Source organism: Hippoglossus stenolepis, chromosome 3 (assembly GCF_022539355.2).
Source record: "Hippoglossus stenolepis isolate QCI-W04-F060 chromosome 3, HSTE1.2, whole genome shotgun sequence".
NCBI lineage: Eukaryota > Metazoa > Chordata > Actinopteri > Pleuronectiformes > Pleuronectidae > Hippoglossus > Hippoglossus stenolepis.
Window position 1 is genome coordinate 16,954,207 of NC_061485.1, and position 22,831 is coordinate 16,977,037.

The 22,831-nt window shown below is 41.5% G+C and overlaps 1 protein-coding gene across 1 annotated transcript in view; it reads right to left on the reverse strand.

Moving 5' to 3' along the window:
• Positions 1–630: 630 nt before the first annotated feature.
• The window catches only part of slc4a8 (solute carrier family 4 member 8), a 29,770-nt gene continuing 7,569 nt past the window's right edge, over positions 631–22,831 (reverse strand). Inside the window, exons 2-25 of the mRNA XM_035152406.2 lie at positions 19,685–19,766; positions 16,987–17,139; positions 16,296–16,431; positions 15,840–16,000; positions 13,360–13,536; positions 12,910–12,995; positions 12,394–12,551; positions 12,212–12,299; positions 11,944–12,090; positions 11,716–11,816; positions 9,614–9,788; positions 9,335–9,468; positions 8,986–9,231; positions 8,162–8,267; positions 7,646–7,807; positions 7,444–7,557; positions 6,774–6,935; positions 6,427–6,678; positions 6,248–6,316; positions 5,682–5,855; positions 5,454–5,585; positions 5,264–5,367; positions 4,957–5,062; positions 631–4,279 (exon numbers count right to left, since the gene is read on the reverse strand). Coding sequence (XP_035008297.2) covers positions 4,274–4,279; positions 4,957–5,062; positions 5,264–5,367; positions 5,454–5,585; positions 5,682–5,855; positions 6,248–6,316; positions 6,427–6,678; positions 6,774–6,935; positions 7,444–7,557; positions 7,646–7,807; positions 8,162–8,267; positions 8,986–9,231; positions 9,335–9,468; positions 9,614–9,788; positions 11,716–11,816; positions 11,944–12,090; positions 12,212–12,299; positions 12,394–12,551; positions 12,910–12,995; positions 13,360–13,536; positions 15,840–16,000; positions 16,296–16,431; positions 16,987–17,139; positions 19,685–19,766 — 3,231 coding nt within the window. The 3' untranslated portion in view covers positions 631–4,273. The remainder of the gene's footprint in view (positions 4,280–4,956; positions 5,063–5,263; positions 5,368–5,453; positions 5,586–5,681; positions 5,856–6,247; positions 6,317–6,426; positions 6,679–6,773; positions 6,936–7,443; positions 7,558–7,645; positions 7,808–8,161; positions 8,268–8,985; positions 9,232–9,334; positions 9,469–9,613; positions 9,789–11,715; positions 11,817–11,943; positions 12,091–12,211; positions 12,300–12,393; positions 12,552–12,909; positions 12,996–13,359; positions 13,537–15,839; positions 16,001–16,295; positions 16,432–16,986; positions 17,140–19,684; positions 19,767–22,831) is intronic.

Here is a 22,831-nt window from a genome sequence, read left to right on the forward strand (position 1 = left end):
CTCGTGCGGTTACTTGTATGGCATGTGTTTTATCTGCCTTAAAATGATGAAACAGGCCAGAATTTAGATAAAGACCAGGAGGCCAAAGTTAATGTTGGGACTCTGCCGCCTCCTAGTGGAGCAACTCATAACAAACATCAACATACATGATGCTCTAACATGTCAACAGATAATCTATCACTTACCACTTTGAAATATCCAAACAACATGACTTTGTATTAGAAATTCTAGTGTCTAAGCTTTATGTTATTAATCTCTTACTTATTCCTTTTCTTTCAAGGTAAATGATCTTTTATTATTTACCCTTTACCCCATTTATTTACAATCTCTGCACGACACACTTGTGTAAGCACCAACGTCCAAGGACAGGACAAGATGAGATGACCTGAAGTGCGCCCACCACCAAAATATTGTTTGCGTACTCAGAGCGTTGACAATGCATGACTCGGTGTTAGATAATGTGTGACCCAGCAGGAACAGATCACTGACCTTCTTTACTCTGCTCATTTTCACTGCTCATGTACGTGATGTGTTGTGAGTCCGTCTGCGTTGGATTTAATGTCACAAAGACTTTGCCCGTCATTCAAACGAAAATGACCGCCAATATGTAATAAATAAATGAAACAGTCATTTTCATTGAAACAGTATAGTTATTTATTTTCCATTAATCAAAACTTAAATTTCACATACATATAAAACATGTATAATTCTTTTGAGCTGGTCTGATCGTTCAGTGGTTGAACGCACAAGGCTTTGCTCTTGCTATGGCTCCAAGACTATAGGAATCGGTTTACAGCAGTCCAGATGTTCTTCTTCTCCCTGAAATAACATCTGCGCTCTCTTTCTCTCTCTCTTTGACCGTGCACAGATACAGGTTTTAGTTCGTTGGGACACAGCCTCACACAGTGCACAGTTATCACTTATATCAACACATAAAAATGAAGTAGGCAGGTGAGGAGGACATTTGCAACACAGGCCTCTTGCTTAATTTTATGTAACAAAGACATTTGTCCAAAATGAGACACAGTAAGTATTCAACGTTTTTTTCCCCGACAGCCTGTGCCTCATTACTGACGTTTAAAATGTCTGTTTTTGGTCAGATGTAAGGTCAAAGGTCAAAATGATCAGCACTACAGGAAATGGTTATGCGTTCTGTGACAGGCACACATGTACAGCACATATATTTATACACACATACGTCTAAATGTATGACTGCTTGTGGTCACGTGTAGAGACTGAAGGCATTTTACTTTATGTTTATCATACATTCACGTATACATTAATGAGTTGAAACACAACGTTAAGACACATGTTGCTCATTATTTTAACAATCACTAAATAAATGATGTATTCTGTTACAGCACATTCATGGTCATTGACACGAGATGTTCAAAAGTGTTTTGTTTTTTTTACAATTTGGTCAACTCCATTGTCGTTGATTTCAGTTTATTCCTCAATTTACAGTATTTGCAGTATTTTAGGCTTTGTATGTATATTTACACAATGGATAATATTTAGTCATGCTGTTGATGGGTCCTCAGACACATGATGAGCATTCACATTCAAAACTCTGTCAGAGTCAAAGCACATGTGTGACAGCAAACACACTGTATGAAACTTTCATTCATGTCTTGGTGTAGGTTGTTCTGCATATGAGGTTACAGTGATGGTTTGCTGTACTTGTGCACGTTGCTTTAAAGTCACTTGAATGGAAATGATGGGGACTATATTTGGAAGCCTTGAGAATGATTACACTGTATATATAACGATTCACTAATTGATATCTCATTAGACAGTACAACAAGGACATTATAGATTTGAAACGTGTTAATATTGATAGCAGTGGTGGATAGGATTTTTCTTAATCAGGGGCCATAAAGGGGCCACAGTTTACAGCTGGGGCCAGCGCCCCCTTTGATAGGATCCATTTTTAATAGATTACTTTTTTGAATTACTGAAAATTTACTTGAAAGTTTGATTTTAAGGGGATTTTCTTTTAGTTTCAAGTTATTTAAAAGGAAACTATGTAATCTCTATAAGAAAAACAAATTATGTTTGTTATAAATTGAGAAATAGTGGAATTCATTAGCAATAAAACACACTGTTAAAAGTGAACAACCTCACTTGACCTTGAATGACGAGTGAAAGCAACCCTTTGATAGAAATTGCTGTGTAACTAACAGTCTATGATAATTCTTTACTACTTATGCAACTGTTAATAATCAATTTAGTTTATTAAAATGTTAAAAATCAGTCAATAATTGTTTTATGATCAGTTCCAGGATTCTCCAGCTCCTCCATCAACAATAAAATGATGTGACGATCAGTTTAATAGACAAGCTCCTGCGGTCTGCCTGTCTCTCCATGTAAGATCAACCTGTGGTGGTATTTTATAGAGTTCATTCATCAAACCATTATTTACGTGCTGCATTCTTCAGCCTCTCCCTCAGCTCCCTTTGCTCATTACAGTATATACAGAAAGTGAAGAGAACATGACATTTTGAATATCTAAAAATAAACAACTTTAATAAATTATTGTAAAATCATTTCATTGCTTAATATATCTTTGGAAAATAAAATATATCACAAAGTCTTTATCTACAGAAAAGTGCTACTGCAAATAAAGTTATTGTTAATTATTGAAGATCATTCTCTCTGCTCCCTTTAGCTCCACACCGTCCTAAATCAATAAAGAACAACCATTATATGTGATGCTGATAGTAGAAAATTAGAACGCATTAGGGTAGAACCTTATTCGTCCAAATGTCTCAGCATTAAGAATGAAAGTGATAATGTCAAAATATCGCTTTTCAGTAGTGTGTAATTGTTGATTGTTTTTTTCTTTTCTTTCAGAAACATAAGTAAAGCGATCATCTTTTGGTTACAAATGTTAAATTTTCCTGAACAGCCATTATTCCACCCAGGGATGGATAAACAAGGTTGCACTTGTACAAAAGGACCCGGATAAAAAAAAAGAAAGAGATGTTGTAAGGTCAATATATAGGTTTTGTGTGGGGAAAATTATTGCTTGAAAGAAAATGCTCTACCATCCCACACTTAAAGGCACACATACACACACACACACACACACACACACACACACACACACACACACACACACACACACACACACACACACACACACACACACACACAATGCATTAGCATTCACGACCTTGTCTGAGGTAAAGAAATAAGCCACTTTACTAAAACATGACAAATCAAGGTCCATAAATGAACCTTAAAAAACCCCCACATTATTATTATTGATGCCACTGCTTCAACTGAAGTGGGTCTTCTAACATTTACAGATTTCAGTTTACACCATCACACAATACTGACAACAGAGTTTTACGCCCCCAAATGAGGATTCGTCTACTGAACCTGTAATGTATTCTTAAAATCTACTAAATATCCAACCGTATCACTATTTAAAAAAAATAAAGAACACACTCATGTCACATGAAATAAAAAGACTAGTAGATTTAAGAAATGGTGACTAGTAGACCTACTACATTATAAAAGAACCTGGTTTGTTTTTGAAGGAGCATTTACACTCCGTTATGAAGCCCAGCTAAATGTACAGTCGAGAGGAGGAACCTGGGTGTTTCTGATGAACAGGTCGAGAAATGGGAAGAGGTTGAGTTGTGTGCATGTGTGTGTGTGTGTGTGTGTGGGTGAGTGCCTGCAGGCTCTTATATCTTTGCGAGGACCAAAAATTAAAATACTCATCATAATACGCTTCGCAGCCAGTTTATTAGCAACACCTAAATAAAACTAATTCAGTAGTTGGTCTGTTCCCATCACATAAATAGGGTAGACAAAATATAAGGAACACTACTCTCAATGCAGTTCAACAGCACCACAAACTACATCCTCTATAAATGAATTGACACTTTTTATGAAACTGTTTCAACAAAAACTGAACATTAGAAACTTCATCAAGGTATGATCAGGGCTATTGTATTGTATTTTTGTTTTGTTCGACTGTATCGGTTTTAGCTTGGTATATACTCAGTCCTCACAAAGCTAAAAGAATGTGAATGTCTGCCTGGATGCAAGTGTAATGCACCCTTTTCTTTGAGTGTTTGTTGTCTGTGTTGCAGGTAGCTGGTACAAATCATTGAGACTTGCTTCTCTAAGCACTGAAGGGGCCGACGGTCAGTGCAGCCAAATCGCAGTAGCATCCTGATGTCCAGAACTACAGTCAAGCGACACAGTCAAGCCTGTCGGGACTCTGGACATCCTTTACTCATCTATGAACGTGATCCCTTCAATCCTGCAGCGGAAATACAGACAAATACAACAGGTAAGAGAACAAAGAGGGCAGTTTTGCTGGAATTTGCAACTCCAAATCAATCTGGAGAATAGACTTAATGAAGAGATGAACGACGCTTCTCCATTTCCTCCAAATATTCAGAAATTAAGCCAAAATGTCCTGCATACTAACGCTGCCGTCTTGTGCATTTAGAGTCAGAGACTGTGCGATCAGGGATGGAGCAGCAGTAGCATACATGCATTCGCTTGATCAGTCTCAGCTTTCAACCATTACGCTTCACCCTAAAACTAAACGTCCTTTAAAAGCAACACTTGGACATCAGTGTGATAACAACTACCTAAAATGATAGAAATCATCTTTGAGAAAAATCTATTTAACGTGTTAGTTTGCCCGATGTCCCATCCACAAACGCGGAGGGGGCAGGGTTTATGACCAGCATACAGCCAGCTACCAGATGGCGATCGAGACACTTTGGCTTGACTTTTGGGGAACCGTCAGGTTGTCCATCTTTATATAAAGTCTATGCACTGTAACAACTGGAAACACAACATGAGTGAGTGAAGATTGTGTCTGAGGAATATTTTCCCAAAGCAAGGGTGAGGAGGAGGAGAGAGAGAGAGAGAGAGAGAGAGAGAGAGAGAGAGAGAGAGAGAGAGAGAGAGAGGGTGTGGCCTTGCCTTCTTAGCAGCCACAGGGAGAGAGTCCCTTTGATTGGAGTTGAGGGATTTCCACACGGTGGTTTTAGACATTTCATCGGATATATTAATGTCAGAGGGGTCACACCTGAGGAGCGGGGACAGGAGATGGACGGTAAGATCAGAGAGCAGAGAGGGGAGGAAGGAGGGTGAGGTGGGGTTTAGGGAGAGCTCTCAGGGTGTTAGTAATCACAGGGTGAACAGACCACACACCAAATATAGAGGAAGGTGAAAGAAACATTTCTCTATTCTTACCACCATCTGGTGCATGCACTGTGTGTGTACTCACCTGGGGTCGTGTGCTTTTACGGTCTGGGCAGACTTGCTGCTCTCCATCGGAATCGGAACTGCAGCTGCATTTTCCTGATTTGTACTGAGCATCACCTGCGATTCCTAGGAGACACACATGCAATAATAACATGAAGTCAATATGTGCATATTTGTATGTTTTCATCAGGGCATTTAAAGATTTCCACTACCTCGTCGATGTTTTTGGAGGCATCGTCAAGATTCTTTTTCTTCCATTCGGGCATTAAATCATCCAGGTAACTCAGCTCTCGCTTAGAGAAGCACAAGTCCAGCAGTTTGCGCACAAAAACTAGCGCCAGCACCTGGAGGAGAAGCGGTGAAAACGACCTGTTATTTAAATCTAAGAGATGGGGAGAGAGCAGTGAATTGAGACAGGATGTTGGCGGTGGTCAGCTCACCATCATGGGGAAGACGATAGCAGCGGGCGAAGTCTTGATGACCCAGAGCAGCACCAGACAGGTGAGCTGGGTGATCGTGAACAGGTGAACCTTCCTCAGGGGGACGTGGCGCAGGTAGATGAAGTCTGGCTGGTGCTTCGCTGGCATGCAGAACAGCATCAGGCGGTCAAAGAACTGAGAGGTGAAGAAGGCGAAGTTGGAGGAGGGAGAGGGTAAGGAGAGAAATTAATTAATAAGAACAGAGCCAGCAGAGAGAAAGATGGTGAATATGGCAAGAAAAAGGAAGTGATTATGAATGACACATTAATTTAAATAGTTTGGACAATTAACTGTGAGGCCTCATTGAATTAAAACAGAATTAATGAGATAAAAAAAAGGGCTTAACAGAGACAGACGAAGTAGTAAGAAGCTGGGATAGAGAGAACAGCTCAGAACATTTTGGGTTTGAATAATCCCAGCTGAAGTAATAGGTATAAATAAAAATATAATAAAAGTTTATAATATACATGCACACATCCCCACTTCTATGCCAACTGTAAACATGTACATATCAAATTTCATGTTACCTGGATGCCTTTTAATGAAGAGGCTCCCATGTAGAGGAAAACACCATACAACACTGGCATAGGAATGAACTGAAAAAAAGAGCAAAACACCTCAATAGACTTCATCACCATTTCATGCGCTCACTGATTAAATGTCCCAGCCAGACGGGGGCAGCATTGCACAGCTTGTCTGGACTAACCTGCAGGGCTCCGGTAAAGAATACAGAGCAGCCCATGAGCAGGAAGATGAGGAGGCCGGTGAGTCTCTGCTCTCTAATGCCCAGGAAACGAGGCTGCTCCCCGGGAGCCGAGCTCTCCGACTCCAGCTTCAGGCTGTTGACGTGAGAGATGGACAGGACGGTGGCCGCTACGAACCAGGGCAAGCCCATGATGGAGCACACCGCCAGCATCACCCCCACAATCAGCAGGTCCAGGTGGTACCCACAGCCCTTCTACAAAACACAAGGACAGGTGCAGGTTCACAGAGCAGCTATACTCAACCTAGAAATAAAAGCCGCAGAATATCAATTTTCAAAATGTTCCTTGCCAGTAGTTTGTGCTCTTTGCGATTGATGATGACAGCAGTGATCTGCTGGTCCATGAAGATGAGGATGGTGCAAAGGAGAGCAGGAATGGAGGCAGCCAGGACCGTCCACCATGGGTTACGTCCTATTGGGTTAATCAGCCAGCCTCGATCCTCTCTGGTGGGCTTGAGGGACACATCACAGAGGAGTCAGGCCATGACTCCACAGAGGATTTACATTACATAAACCAGATGTCTTCAACAGGGGGTCCGCGAAATCTTTGGTTGATTAGACTATTTTTTATTTGTAATTTTTTTTCCAACCAATTTTTTTTCCACAAATTTAAATGTCTTTAAATACACATTAACATGAATCCAACATATTGTAGCGAATGGATAAATGGAGGCAGAAGACGTTATCTTTCAGTCAGCAATGCACACATTCAGCGACACACAGGAGCTCTCTCAAGCTGGGCACCGGTTCACTCACAGCACGAGACTAGCCTAGACCTGTCCCTCCAAGCCTCCTGTACACAAAGAGGAGGACCTCTTAAAATTGTGTATAAAAACACAATTTTATACAATATATATAGTAGGGGGTCCCTGCTCCATCTCTCCATCAGTTTGGGGGTCCTTGGCCTGAAAAACGTTGAAGACCCCTGACATAAACGTTATCATAGGTTTTTCTGAATACCTGGAATTTGCTGGGCACCTTCAGCTTCTGGGACGGTATTCCAATGAAATAGTCAAGCAGAACCATGAAGACAATGGTGAGGAACACTGCAAAGTCACTGATCATGGACCGCACCTGGGCACAGGTAATAACAACAATCACAAATCAGTGGTGGCTAATGTGGCACGTCAGTATTTGTAGAGATCAGAAAGAGTTTGATTACCTTGGTGGGGAAATAACGACTTGTCTTGAATTGTTTGAGAAAGGCCGACATGAGGAAGGTTGAGAAGAACAAAATGGTGGACCAGAAGAGAACATCTGGGGTGTAGGGGCCATGGTGGCCACACGCTGTCCCAACAAAGTGACCCTGCAGATTACTACACTCCTGTAGAGATTCACAAAGATTATTTCAGAAGAAAGATGAATCAGATGAATCAAAAGAAAATAGATCACAAGACTGTTTTATCTTAACGATCAGGCAGGTCTATAAATAGTGGAAGTACATAATGCAAGAAAACCAAGACCAGCCCTGTGTGTACTCAGTTATACACAGCAGCAAAAGGTTAATTGATTGAATGCCACAGTTTGTTGTTTGCAAAGGCCCTAAAGAGAGGGAAGCTGCTCAAGGGAGGGCGAGGGGTCAGTTAAATGTTAACTATCTGGTGAATGCTAGCATGTGAAAGTTATACTGACATTAGGTGTCCTAAGGAGCGTGTTTGTTTCCACATAGTTAGGTTACCGTGACAGTGAGGTTGGCCCAGGGTACAGCAGACGATGTGATGTTTTTGTCACTCCACAGATCTAATGTCTTATTACTGGGATTATCAGGTTCTGCACACCTACAGCTACAGAGACAGAGACACACACAGAGAGAAATCAGTGTAAGGTTAATGGTTTTATCGCTTAAATTAGGTCAGACATAAAGGGAACACCATGCTAAAATATGAACTTCGAAGAGAGGACAGAGAGACAGAAAAAAACAATGAAACAATGCAGTGCAGTTTCAGTTTACATTTTTCAGCGTAACCTTTGAACACTGAATCATAATGTATATAAAATGTTCAAGAAGCCAAAATCTAGAGGCCAAAAACATGTTTCTAACCAGTCGTTGATGAGTTGAGTCCATGTGAATGTTTGTGCCAAATTTGAAGCGATTCCCTCGAGGTGTTCCTGAGATGTTGAGCTCACAAGATCAAAAACACGTTTTGTAAGGTCAGCATCTTGGCTGTTGGCCGCCAAATTCTAATCAATTCATAATCGAGTCCCAATTAATGATTGTACCAAATTAAAAGGATTTTGTTCCTTAGATATCATGTTCACACGGCAAATAATGTGTTTTGTGACGTTGCAGCAATCTTGACCTTTGACCTATGACCACCAAAATATAATCACTATCCTCAAGAAGTTTGTGAGATATCATGTATCGGACAAGTATGGGACAAACGAACGGAAACCCGAAAACATAATGCCTCCTGTCTGTTTCACAGAGGCATACAAATCGACCATGTTAATATACAGGGGGGAGCAGGAGGGAACCAGCCGAGCAAACATGAAGTTACTCACTATGCCAGTGTGAGTTTGTCCAGATCGCTGTGTGTGTTGAATGGGTAGATTTCTCCCAGCTGGAATAGCTTCTCCAAGGCTTCATAGATGAAGATGAGGCAGATGAGGGCGGCGAAGGCCTCCTCTGTGAACCGAGTGATGTAGCACACCAGAGAGCTAGCATCCGTGGCAACCAACACCAAGCACAGCAGGGCCGTCCACAGGCCGATGCAGGTCCTCAGTGACAGATAGGACAGATGGTAGTCCCTGAATTGACGACACAAGATGAGACAAGATATAACTGTTAAGCAGAATGAATCTCAGGGTGGTGATTAAAAAGGTTGTCAGGTTGTTGCAATAGTGAACGTACTTGCAGAACTTGAAGAGGATCTTCTCAAACACCAGTACCGGACCGGTGCTGCCCAGAATGGTGAGAGGCTGACCAGCAAACAGTGAGTAGGCCACTCCAGTCATAGATGCACCAAGTAAGGATTCTATTGCACTCTATAAGAGAAATAATGGAAATACAGTAAGTGTGTCCTGTTTGCTCTACAGGATTAAATAGCAAACAATGTATATGGTGTGTTCATGATGCTCTTTTCACACTACAGAATGGGAGTGCAGTATTCCATAGTGATTGTGTTCTTACAATGCGTCCCTCTGTCGCCTCCCCTAACAGTCCTCCAAAGGTGATAACAGGAGACATGCAGGCACAGTAGAGGAAGAGAAAAGAGGCCACACACTGGAGGTTCAGTCCATCCTTATAGTCACTCAGGTAGAAAGGAACTTTTCTCTTGATGTCCTTGATCAGACCGCCAAACAACCTGGCCACAACACACAAGGAACGAAGAGGGATAGTGAAGTTTAGACAATAAGCAACACAGGGACTCAACTCAACATGCCTAAAGGCATTCCCCTCGCTTCATTGTAAGAACTGTCTCTAATTACTTCCCACAAAACTGCAATTTATCCTTTTTCATAAGATACAACCCATTCATTAGCGAGGTTGTGTGTTTTGGACACCTGAAAGCCTTATTGGAAGTTTGCATCTACTCCTTATGCGAGGCTAGTTGAAAGCCTCCAGGCTCTAGCTGCATAGTTTGCATAGTAGTAGCAGTCTTCTGACCTAGCTCTCGGGAACAAAGCAAATGAGAGTATTTTCAAAAGTTCAAATATTCCATTAAGGGGTAAACTGGACAACAACCAACCCTTTTAAAAGGGAGTAAATTTCAACATTTCAGGAGATGATCAGCTAAAATGTATAATCTAATAAAAAATAGACTAGGAAATGAATCCAACTTCTCAAAGCAACACTATGCAAATTTTGTATACCTTAAAATAGCAGCTTCAAAATAAGTTTATGGTACACTGACTTGTAGTGGAAAGAATGGTGCCTCTCTTTCACTCCCACTCATCACCCTGAGAGTCTGTTCTTGCCCTATGTAACTTGTGAGTGGGTGAGATGAATAGCTGACAGTCCCAGTCTAAATTGGCAGAACTATTAGATCAGTTAAAATTACTAAGAAGTCATTAAAAATAAGCTATCTATCCATAATATTCAGTGAGCAAATTTCAGAAAATAAGCAAATAAAGATTCTAAACAGAGTTTGGTGCATTTGTTACAGCAACAGCTCTTCTGGTCCAGGAAGCCGGGGATCATGGGTAATATCCACCATTAGGTTGTGCTTCAGTTCAGTGAGTGAGACAACACGCAGACAGAGCTCCACGCAACGCACTGACAGGCTTTGTTTATTCTCTACATGAAAACCTCGATATCGCTCAGACACGGAGCCCAACAGGATTAATCACCACGTATGGCTGCAGAGGGCGCTGTTGCTCAGTAAAACCTACATAGTGTTGCTTTAGGTTTATCACGAAGGGAAAAATGACAAGCTGACTATAAAAAAAAAATCTGCGTAGCTAACGATTACTCACTTGTTGGCATGCCAGTGTCACCAAGCCTGTGACAGGATGATAGCTGTGCATGATATGGGGCAATAAATATGGCGGGCCTGAACGTTGTTACCCTTGATTTAATACACAAACACTAACGTCGGGTAAAATCCACCCGAAAAATATTTTACTCTCAATCACTAACGTCGGGTGAAAATCACCCGAACACGTGCCTATTGAAAAAAACAGTGATGGGAGCAGGGAAACACACCTACCTTCTATGACGTCAGTGAGCAGACTGAACTCAGACAGCAGCAACACAATGAAAATCCTGTGACCACAATCGCGTGGGTGAAAATCCCCCGACGTTAGTGTTCTCGGGTTAAAAAGTAACTTAACACCAGGATGGAACGCCCTGTTTCATTGTTGTCATTGGCTGAGAGTTTCAAAACTGTTGACCAATGAAGGTCAGCATGAACTGGAGATTTTTCTGAGGGTGTTACAGAAACCTATTCTTTTAGAAATCTTTAAGAAATTAAAAAACATTTCCGAGCTGTCACACTTGTGTGCTGTGGTGGTTGTCACTTGCTTGTGCCGGCTCAGCTCTTGACAAATCCAAATTTAGATTTTATGGCCCTGAGCAACTGGCAGATGTGTTGTGTGCTAAGCTCGGCCTCACACTGTGACACATCCCTTCAGAAGCCCCAAGCCTCCTCAATGTTTTTACACTGGCTCTTTTTATGATGCATATCCTGATATTTTATAACCAATTGTGGAATTTTGCATTTTCAAATCGGCTGATTTGTTTTCTTTTAATTAGTTTTAACCACTGAAGCAAAAACCCAAATGACAGTTTACCTTCCAGTTCTCTGCAGCTCTGGCCCATGGTGCTCTGCATGTAGTTCTTCCTCTACCTGGCAGGCTGTACCGTTAGGGACTCCTGGCAGCTTTCTCTTCTCCTGCAGACACAAAGTGACAGTCCAGGAGCAGACACAAATCAGACACTTTACCTATATGGCCTTTACTGCTAATCAAAGTTGTAGCAAATTCTGAAAAGCAGATCTCTGTGACATCATAGCTGCATACCTGAGAGGGGACATTCTTAGGCGGCTCGATGCGGATAGAGGGGTCCCACTCTCCTGGCGGCAGGACAGTCACCTGGTCCAGGAATTCATCGATCCCAGCAAGCAGGTCATCTCTGTCCTTCGCCTTGTACGCTACGTCGTGGAAAATCTGGAGCAGAGAGAAGTGAAGGACAAAGGAGACATAAGTCCCCCTTTGCACGACACATGTTGATATTCAATTTGTACTCTGGAGGTTTCTGAAGCTACATTTTATTAGACAGAGCTCTGACCTCGTCTGTCATGATGGTCGCCATTGAGCGTCCAATTTCATGGTATTGCTGAGCCTTTCCATCCGGGCCCAGGAGAATGAAGAGGAACCTGTTTTTTGTCAGCAGACAATTTACAGTATGTAAATGATTTCTGGATGATTGAATTTACATCATTTGATTTTCTTCGAGTTGTGGCTTTCTACCTGGTAGCAATGGGCACCTCAGTGAGGCCGGTGAGCAGCACAGCAGGAGAGAGGCGGACAAAGGCCACGATGGGCCTCTCGAGGAAGTCCAGCTCTCCCACCAACACATTGGAGGCCTCTGCCCCCTCGGGGATCTTCTTCATGAAGTGCATGTCCACCTGGTGATGAGACAAGGCAGAAGTTACTATTGAGTAAGATTACAAAAACTGTCACTCACTGAATTCCTAAGTCTTCAGTCTAATATTTCTAGGTAAAACTCTCCCACTACACTGTGACCTAGTTGATTTTGTTGACAAACATTGATAACACATCTCAACAGAGTGCAACAGCTTCATGTGTAGAGCTGATTGCTCTGTACAACCAAAATACTTCTTCCACTACTACTGTTTGATGTGTTGCCCTCATTAAATCTACAACTCTATTTTTACTCTCATACTCTATTGTGGCCTTCACAGCATCAACGTATACACGTGAACAGTGTGCACAGACAAACTGCCCAAATCTGTGCTTGTTCACCTTGCTGAGGTCGACCGGTTGAGCGCTGTCGTGTCCAGCACTGTTCTTAGCTGGTTCTGTAGCTGGAGGAGGCTGTGGAGACGAGCCTGTGAAAGCACAGACAGAAAGATCAGAGTCAGTTTAGACTTTTTATTGGTCTGCAAAGAGAAATTATAATACTTACAATTATATGATTTGACACAGATTTTATAATGTACAGAACACACTTAAGATTAAAATTTATAACACTAGTTTGAATTATATTTGATCAGAAATGATCCATAACAACTGTTCAACATCTGGAATGTAATAGATTGAGGATTAAAGATGTCATTTTGCGATGCAGTCTATGCACCAGTGATCAGGTGATGGCTTGGCTTGACTTTCTGGGAGCTTTGGTCCATGTCCCATCCACAAACATGGAGGATTATGGAGATGGGGATTATGGTGTATGTGTATTAGGAAACCCACCTGTCAGATGGGGCTCTGAATGTTTGCGGGTTCCCTCTGTGATGGAGCGAACGATAGGAATCAGGTTCTTCTTCTTCTCGTTCTGGTGGTGGTGTCTCTTCAGCAGAGCCTCACGCACCTTTATTCTAACGCTTTCGTCCAGTTTGTGGGACGCCTCCTGGTGGTCCAGCACCATGTCTGCAACATACACAAACCACCCATAAAAACTGACATCAGAGTATGATCGGAATGTATAATTTCAGTGGAATCAGACAGCTTTAATTTCGGCTCTGACCAGAGCTTTAATCCATTTATAATAAATAACCTACATCCAAGAAAAAAACCAATAATAAGGGATCCTACTATTTCAACAATAAAACCCCCCTTGCTCTATGAAATACTTGTTTTCCGTTATTTTAAGATGGATTTTCAGTATTTGCTCAGACACATAATGTAAAAGCTCAGTGCAGAACAATTTAAGTCAATATGTGTCCAACATATCAGGTCATGTGGGACTGCAGAGGGTAATCTGCATCTCTCTGTCACCACCCCTGCTCTCCTCCTTCCCCCACTCGCTTGCTTTTTGTACCGACTTGCTGAGTCAGCACTAGATCTTTACCTCTTTCCTCCCTTTCCTCCACGACAGTCAATCAGACACACACACACACACACACACACACACAAACACGCACACTGCAGTGGCTGCGTTCATTCCAGACACTCTTCAAGGCCATGCAGCGCTTATGTGCTGAGCTCGGTATAAGTATAATCAGCCATGTTAACTGGGACAGAGACAAAAAGGAGCCTGAAACTGAATTGAAAGTCAAAAATGTGAATCGGATGTAGCCTCCAGTCTTCACATGGATCAAATTATTTATAGTTTGATTCTCTAACAGCAGCTCTGTCTCCTCCACACTCTCATCTGACAGATCACCATTAGTTACTCATTTCAAAGTAAGCCATTTAATAATGTAATTTCATGCTCAATGAGCCGGTGTACGCAGTCATTGTTTTACACACACACACACACACACACACACACACACACACCACACACACACACACACACACACACACACACACACACACACACACACTTTGTTTTCGCCAATTAACAGTGAATGGAACTATTAATCAAGTTTCATTCTAATAGAATTGCATTAGTCAGACGTGTAATAGGAGCATGCTGCCTTTATTGAATTGTTAGGACACCAGGTGGACATATATAACAGGGTGAACCAACTTCAACCACACAATAAATTAAATGTATATATTCTACTCCTATCATATTCCTTTATCCCAAAATATTGACATTTTGGAATAAACTAGATTTGATTAAATTAGACTGGTAATCTAACCTCTTTGGGGCTACAAGGCTCATTCTTGTGTTTCAATATCAAGGTTTTGTTCATATATTGTGGATGATAAAGATCCGAAAATGCTTCTTTTACATTCTCCTGGTCTAAGTTTGCTGGTCTAATCTCCAATCACAAACAAAACACAAATAAAAAGACAACCAAATAAATACATAAATGAAATCTTTACTCTCTTGTTTTCTAACCATGTTGGTTTACCAGGTGGTGCTGGCAGGAGTCACATGGAGAAGAGAGGGAAGAGGGGTGTGTGTGTGTGTGTGTGTGTGTGTGTGTGTGTGTGTGTGTGTGTGTGTGTGTGTGTGTGTGTGTGTGTGTGTGTGTGTGTGTGTGTGTGTGTGTGTGTGTGTGTGTGTGTGTCCAAGCTGTGGTCATTTTAACATTCATGGACGTGCACAGACAGGGCTTATCCAGTCATGTGCTTAGCATGCAGATACAGGGGTGTAGTGTTCTTTCAAACAAATGACTCTGCCCTTTGTCTAATTGTAGAGTTTATGCAAATCGACTTCAACAGATTTTCAGCAACGGTTTAGTTCAATTATTCAACGAGTGTAAAGACACACAACTATAAGGTTTGTTCACCTTCACCATGCAAGCAGATCCTGAACATAAAGGCAACAGTGGGTTGACAATTAAGATGCTTGTTGTACAATGTTAACATCACAAGAGATGATCAAATACTCAGCGAGAAGGTTTCTGTAAGTTTTTGTGTCTGTGTTTCTGAATCCGTCCCATTGATGATGCTCCCCTCAGGCCTGTATAGTATGTGTGTTTTCTCTCTGAGGAGGTTAAATGGATTTGTAATAGACATCTAACGGGCAGTCCAGCTAAGATATTGGGTCTGTTTTATATCATGAATTTAAATTCAAGGACAGGAGCAAGAAATGACTCGAGAGAGCAAGAGAGCAAGAGCCAGAAATCGTTTAAATACTATAAGAAGCGACACCAGGCACTTACACAATGAGAGAGACTAATTTCTTGCAAGGTTGATTCATTATTGTGACTTTTCCATCACAAGAGTAAGCAATGATCCTGGGATTCTGAGGTCACTTTCTTTTCCTGCTAACACTCGCTCTTCAGCACCCTGGTACTGATGATGTTTCACATGTTAACTGCACAAATTCTCACCGGCAATCTCCTCGATGCAGTCGGCGTGCATGTCAAGCAACACGGTGCCGTTGATGAGGCAACTGCGGAGCTCAAACAGGCTGTGGAGGGAGAGAGTCGCAACATAGGGCTTGCTCCACCTCTCGCCGCCGTCCTCCACGTCTTCCTCGAACTTCAGCCACCTGCAAGACATCGGCATACGTCAGATTTGTTACACTGAATGTTGGAACTAACATGAAGTGCTATTACATTTAAGTTTCATCTACCGGTAAATAATAATAATAAAAATAAATTTTTTTTAATTTAATGCTTTTGATGGAATTAAATTTATGGATGGGTTTAGCTCCTCTAAAATGTAACTCCATTATATACACTGCGAAATTCCCCTTTCATATCAGAACAGCGGTAGAGCCGCCCAGTATTCAGGAACTTTATTTACAGACAATGTTGCTAATGACTCCCAGAGGAGAGCCTGACCTGGCTGTTTCCTTCCACTCAGCGTCCTTGCCATCCCTCACACAGATCTCATCCAGCTCGGTGAACAGTTCGTGAGACACATGTTCAGCGTCTTCCTCTGTGCCCAGGATGAACTGGACCCGCTGGGACGGCGTGTCTGATGAAGCCAGACGTGTAAGCGAGGGAGGAGGAGGGAGGGAGGGAGGGAGGGAGGGAGGAAGGAGAGGTAAAGTGGGGTCGTCAGAATGTTACAAACAAAATTTACATGTCTCCTAGTTTCAGACAAGGCCGAGCAAACACATGCACACACTCTCACATACACACTGCTTCTAACCATATGCGTATACACACACACACACACACACACACACACACACACACACACACACACACACACACACACACACACACACACACACACACACACACACACACACACATGCAATATGCTGACTAGTTCCTGCTCTTTGGTAGCTAATTAGTGTGCATGTCAATTTTAGCCTGGAGAGCTGTATGTGTGCTTGTGCCTATGTGAGGTGCCTGCAATATTGATGAAATTTGTTTAACGACCAATAACTCCCATGTGGGAGCTGGATGTGCAAATACGCACGTTCTGCCCATGCAAATGTTTCCCTCTGATGAATAAATGACTGTATGAGACTCAATTTGAAAAGTAAACGACACATTCGGTGTGTGCGTCCGTGTACAGTACCATGGCTGGACGGGGGTGAATCAGATCCCTCCCTTTGCTGTGTTGAGCTACTTCCTGCCCGTCTTTCTCTCCTTCGGTGGCGGGATCCATGGGTCTTGTGGTGACGATGGCTCTGCTTGGGCATCCGCACCCCCACAAACAGAGTCCTGTGTCCTGGAAAAGAAAAGAGAGGAGTCATTTACTTGTATTATACACTCATGGTCATCTTTATGTTACTGTCACAATTTGTTATAGTGAATTTGGGAAATCTGGGACACCTTTTGGAATTTTTAATTCTGTGACTTTTTTCGATGTCTGTTTTAAACATTAGGTCAACATTTTTGTACCTTTCTGTAAACTTTAATGTGTTTTCTAACCAAACCAGAAGAAATAGTGGATATATCATATTCAGAGGAGAGATGACACAGCTTTTGGGTTTCCTTATTCATTGCGATAATTGATACGTTTATATATCTCGTTCCTGCAGTCTGTCCAATGTACTTTCAAAGACATCTGATTATCAGACCTCTTTTACAGCTGACACATGATGTAGAATTCATTGGAAATTTGGTTTTACTCATCATTTTACTTAGAAATTAGTTTTCCTGTCATCTGCTAATGGAGCAAAGTACAGTTGAGCAAAGTCTTTTGGACTGACTGGTGAAGTAGCTCCACAGGGAGAATTTGGGAATAACACTCTGCTTCCTGTCTCACATTGACCTCAACCACTGCTATCTGCAATTATCATTAGTGCATTCAATGTTGAAGGCAACATGCTGCGAAAACAAGAGGCTGAATCCAGATTAATTTGAATCTCAAAGAAGAAGCTTGTAGAATGAACTGTTGAAAATGTGACATGTGTGTGTGTGTGTGTGTGTGTGTGTGTGTGTGTGTGTGTGTGTGTGTGTGTGTGTGTGTGTGTGTGTGTGTGTGTGTGTGTGTGTGTGTGTGTGTACAAATATATTTTGGGGTACAACAACTGAGCTGCAGTGTTCCATCACTGAACATGTTATTATCCCTGCAGGAAAGCTAAATGGTCCAAGTCACACACATACACACCTGTTCCCCGACTGTATTATATATAAATATACTGGAAATGACTCAATGATGAAAACTTTCCTCCATCACACTGTTTGGTTTCATGAATTATTAATAAAATCTTAAGTGGTCCTTGGAGATGGACTGAAGGCTGAGTCAGGTCAGGTCACCTGTGGTGTAAGATAATTAGATGGAATACACTATATTGAAGTACAGCTTTAAAGAAAACATATTTCCATTAGTTTTCAGCATACTTCTACTCAACTACATTTCAGAAGAACATGATGCTTCTTTTTATTTCACTTTTTTCAACTAAAAGTTCTTACATGCAAAACATCTGCCGAGCTCATTAAGTACCATTCATGGTTAGAGTGTGAGGTGCTATTGTGTAGACTGCAGGAGTGAAGGTCATTGGCTGAAGATTGCACACTGAGTGCAAAGTGCACAATTCATTATACACGTTGTTGTTGCCAAGACACTGTTTGAAATAAATGAAGTACAATTTGTCAAAGCTGAAAGTCAGCAAATAATGGAGCGCTGCAATGGAAATGCAGAAACAGAGTTATCACTGCTGGTTCTTTTGGTAAATGAGACAAATCCCAACAGAGCACATAGTTAAAGTAAACCAATTTAAACTGCACAGTAGTTTGAAAGCTTCTCTGGCCATCCAGAATGACTGACTAATATAGTAGCAAACCAAATCAGAAGAAATCAGGTATAACGATAACAGCACATAAAGCACAATATTTATATATATGCATAATCATGCATAATCATGCATAGAATTAAAAATAAAATCAGGGGTAAATGTTAAAGGAGAGATATTCAATAAGCGGTTTTGGGGAAAAGATTGTTGTCTATTAGAGTTATTTATATGCTGATTTTAGTTTTAAGATAAAAGGTGAAAATCTAGGAAGCGATTCAGAAAATTTCTATTGGGATAAAAGACTTATAGAATATAGTATACTACAATAAACACTATAATAGTATAGTAGTTTCATTTATCATTCTATAAATAGCATAGAATAATAAAGTTCATCACGTATTCAAGAGCAACATTTCCTTAAGCTGTAAATACTGAAACATCTGCAGTTACATCACCAATTTAGACCTTGGAGAGCAGAGCAGCAGCTTCAGTGCTGATGAATTATGATTTGAGGTAATAGAATTGTCCCTGCAGTCGCTCCCTTTCATTTTCTCTGCGACAGTGACAATAAACAGCATCATTCAGCACCAGGAAACACGTCTACAATGTAAAGTGAATTGATGGAGGAATGTGAGCAAAACAATAAAACAGAGAAAATGTGCAAAAATGTATTCTTCCGCCTATAAAACAACCATAATAGAAAATGTAAAAAGAAACCATTCTTCAAAAGTGAAAATTAAAATGAATGCCTGCATGAGAATGAAAGAAGACCTATTTTGATAATGTGATTAAGCAGCATGGCATCGTTGGACTCGTTGTGTTTACCACGATTAGATAAAACGTCCCGTGCCTGGAATAATATTGTGAATTTTCTCAGGGTTTTGGATTGTTGGAAACATTTTGGATAACGTAAGTACACAAGTCAACAAAATATAAAACATAGTTCAAGTCATTTTTAGACATTTCCATGAAGAATTGTTACAAATCTTTAAGTAAAAGCTTTGACTACGTTTTCCAGCTGTGCAGGTTACTCACTTTCTATTTCCTCATTCTCGTAGTGGATGTTCAGCACAGAGCTCGTACCTCCCTGGTCCACCACCACCTCCTCATCCGGCCTCTGACGAACACACACAGAAAAAGAAGACATATGTAAGGATAATGTTACTGCTCTTGCTAGAGAAAGTCACTGCAGACAGCACGGCTATTTCAATGGCCTCACATTGTTCTTAATGAAAAGTGCACCTCTGTAGGACACCTCCAGCCCTTTCAGGATCAGCCCGTGAAACAGAACATGAAAGGCTGGTTTGTCCTGAGGTGTACCGTTTCCAACAAATCCTACCACTGTAACAGAGCTGCTAATTGGCCGAACCGACAAGAGCTTTTCAACAATGAGCTTCAAATTCCAGACAGTCTATTCTCAGACTGTCTGGCACAGATGCAGAGAGGAGGACACACACAGCCAGAGGTAAGTAAACACAGTATCTGACAGTTGGAGAATGTGCTAGGCTGTACTATCCCGGGGAAATCAAATCAAATCAAATTAGCAGAGCGCCACATCCATCAGTGGTGCTGCTGTTGGCACGCTGTGGCAGGATGTTACCAGGTGTTGGTGTCACTATATCCGGGACAAGGCTTTCTCGCTGTTCGCTCATGTGCAGCAGTGGATAATATTCACGGTCATGTATCAGTCCTGTGATAGTGAGGGTAGAGGACTGCAGGAACCTCCACTGTGGCACTGGAATCACTGTGCTGCTGCTCTGTCTCTGTTAATCTCCCTTCCTCAGCAGGAGTGCATGCAAGAGTAAATCTTTGGTTTCTAATTCCTAAGAGCCTCCCACATGCTGAACAATGAGTGTGTACCACTGCAGCAAAATAAAAATAAGTTAATTTCGCTCCATGGTTTTTGGACAGAAATGTAATCTCTAGGTAGGATAATGGACACACTGCTGGATGCTACATATGTGAGCGTGTAGAAGCCAGTTAGAGCTGGTTCAAAAAAATAAGTCGCTAAAATGTATAAATGAATGCAAACAGTTGAGGGTTCCTGCCTCCCAGCAACATACAATACATTGACTAATCTTTAACTGCACACACACATACACACAACGGACATAAATGCAGCTCCCTACATAATAGATGCTTCCGCCCACTCATATGATCTGTGTGTATTGGATATGTTTCTTTGAGGGTGTGAGGGAGAGTGGATGCAGAACTGGCTCATATACATCTTGGTTAAACTGGCACCCACTCTTTATAAAAAAGATAAACAACGCACAATGTTGAGAAGAAATCCGTTTGGAGATTAAATATTTGACACGCCTAAAGTGACTGATAAAGAAACACGGCACAGAAGAGAGGCACATTAATAGAGTTGGTTAGTCAGATTAGTTCATTAGTAACTCACTTAAAGCGTATTTAGTGCCTCCCTTCAGCAGGAGAGACTTCAATTGAAAGAGAAACAAATTCTATTGCCGTGCACAATAAGAGAAGAAAGAGATGTAATATGAATGATAATGTATTTGGTGTTCAGACCCCTCCTTGAGGTCGAAAGGGGGGTCTACACACTGTTGGTGGTTGACAGGGTGTAGAGAATGTTAGGGATCTGACTGAGTTGAGTGGACACCGGAGACTGGAGGTGACTGGGGAGGTGGGTGGCCCTAGAACCTCACTGAAATGACAGCTGACAGCGACAGAGAGGAGGACAGATTTAAGGTTTGGCAGCGACGGCACAATTGGCTGATTGAGATCATGGCAAAATTGATTGGATTACCATGAAAACCCAACACTTAGCTGATTAGGGGAGGCGAGGGGTGTGAGAGAGAATTATGAATGAATGGAACATAGAGAAAGTCTTTCTGATTGAACTTAAGCTAAGCTTCATTTAACATGATATTTCTCTGTGTGTTCAACTAAAGTATGTATGAATGAATGACAACCGGCCATTATAGGGTGAAAACTGAGGGGCCAACACAGAAGAAGTCATGCAAACTTGTACAGTAATTGTTCTTTCCAATGTCCAGTGGCTGCAGCATGCACTGAGGCTCGGGCTGCTACGTGACGACTACACAGAGGCAAAAAAAGAAATAATTGGAATTCTTCTTCCTGAAGCGCTGCTGCAAAGAGTTGAAAGTTTGTATTCGGTGGAGTGGAAATGAAAAGGTCTCGGTCTGTCAGAGCAGCAGGGGGGAGTAAGATCCTCATTTATTCTGGTGAAAAACATCATGGTTTATCTTATGAGAAACATAAAACTATATATTTGCTATTAATGAAAAGTACTGGTCCCTTTATTGAGGCTTTTCAGGACATAAAACTACATTAAAGTACCCTGTGTATATAACTGTGTGTATGACTGTATATCAAGGTGTGTGTATAATAGATCTCCTGGGGTCAGGCTGTTAAAACAACACTTTTACTGACATAAAAAATCCCACTTTTGAATCAAGCTGGTTTCTTAATGCAGTTAGGAAATGTGATCAATGGTGATAGTAGTGTGTGTGTGTACAAGAGTGTGTATCTCTATCAGACTGTATTCACGTGCACCCTGAAGACCCTGAGCTGTGCTTTTATCTTCTGTCTCCTCCCTTCATCCTCTCGCGCTGCTAAAAACCGAACAGCTAAGCATATTAGCGCAAGATTGTGATAAGAAAAAACTCATTAACATGTAGTACAGCGAGATAAATGTCTTACCTGATTAAATTCAAAAGTTCAAATCCAACTCTGAAAGGCTTTCTGTTATATTTTCATGCCACTCCTTCTGATATTGGCACCGACAGCCACTTGTGATTTACGCAAAAGTTGAAAAACGGACAGATTTGGGATCCCAAGACATCCACTTAAGTCACAGGTGTGGGTGGCCTGGCACTGCTTCCCTTGCTCTCCTTTCACACTCTCTCCACCACCGATTCAGTGCCGAGGGATTTCTCTCTGTCTCCATGACTGAGCACGTCTTTCTCCCAAGACACTTCTGTCCTTTTGAAGAATAAGGCCACTTAATTAGGAAGTCATGCTTGGGCCAAGTACTGAATGTGACTCATGGTTTTATAATTACGTTTGTATAGAGGGTGAAAGTGTGGGGAGAGCAAAATGTCTTGAGACTATGTGAAGTTAGTTGTAATAGACAAAGTGCCCCCGAGCAAGGCACTAAACCAGTGTCAGTGGTTGTTTCCTAGTCAGTTTTACTGT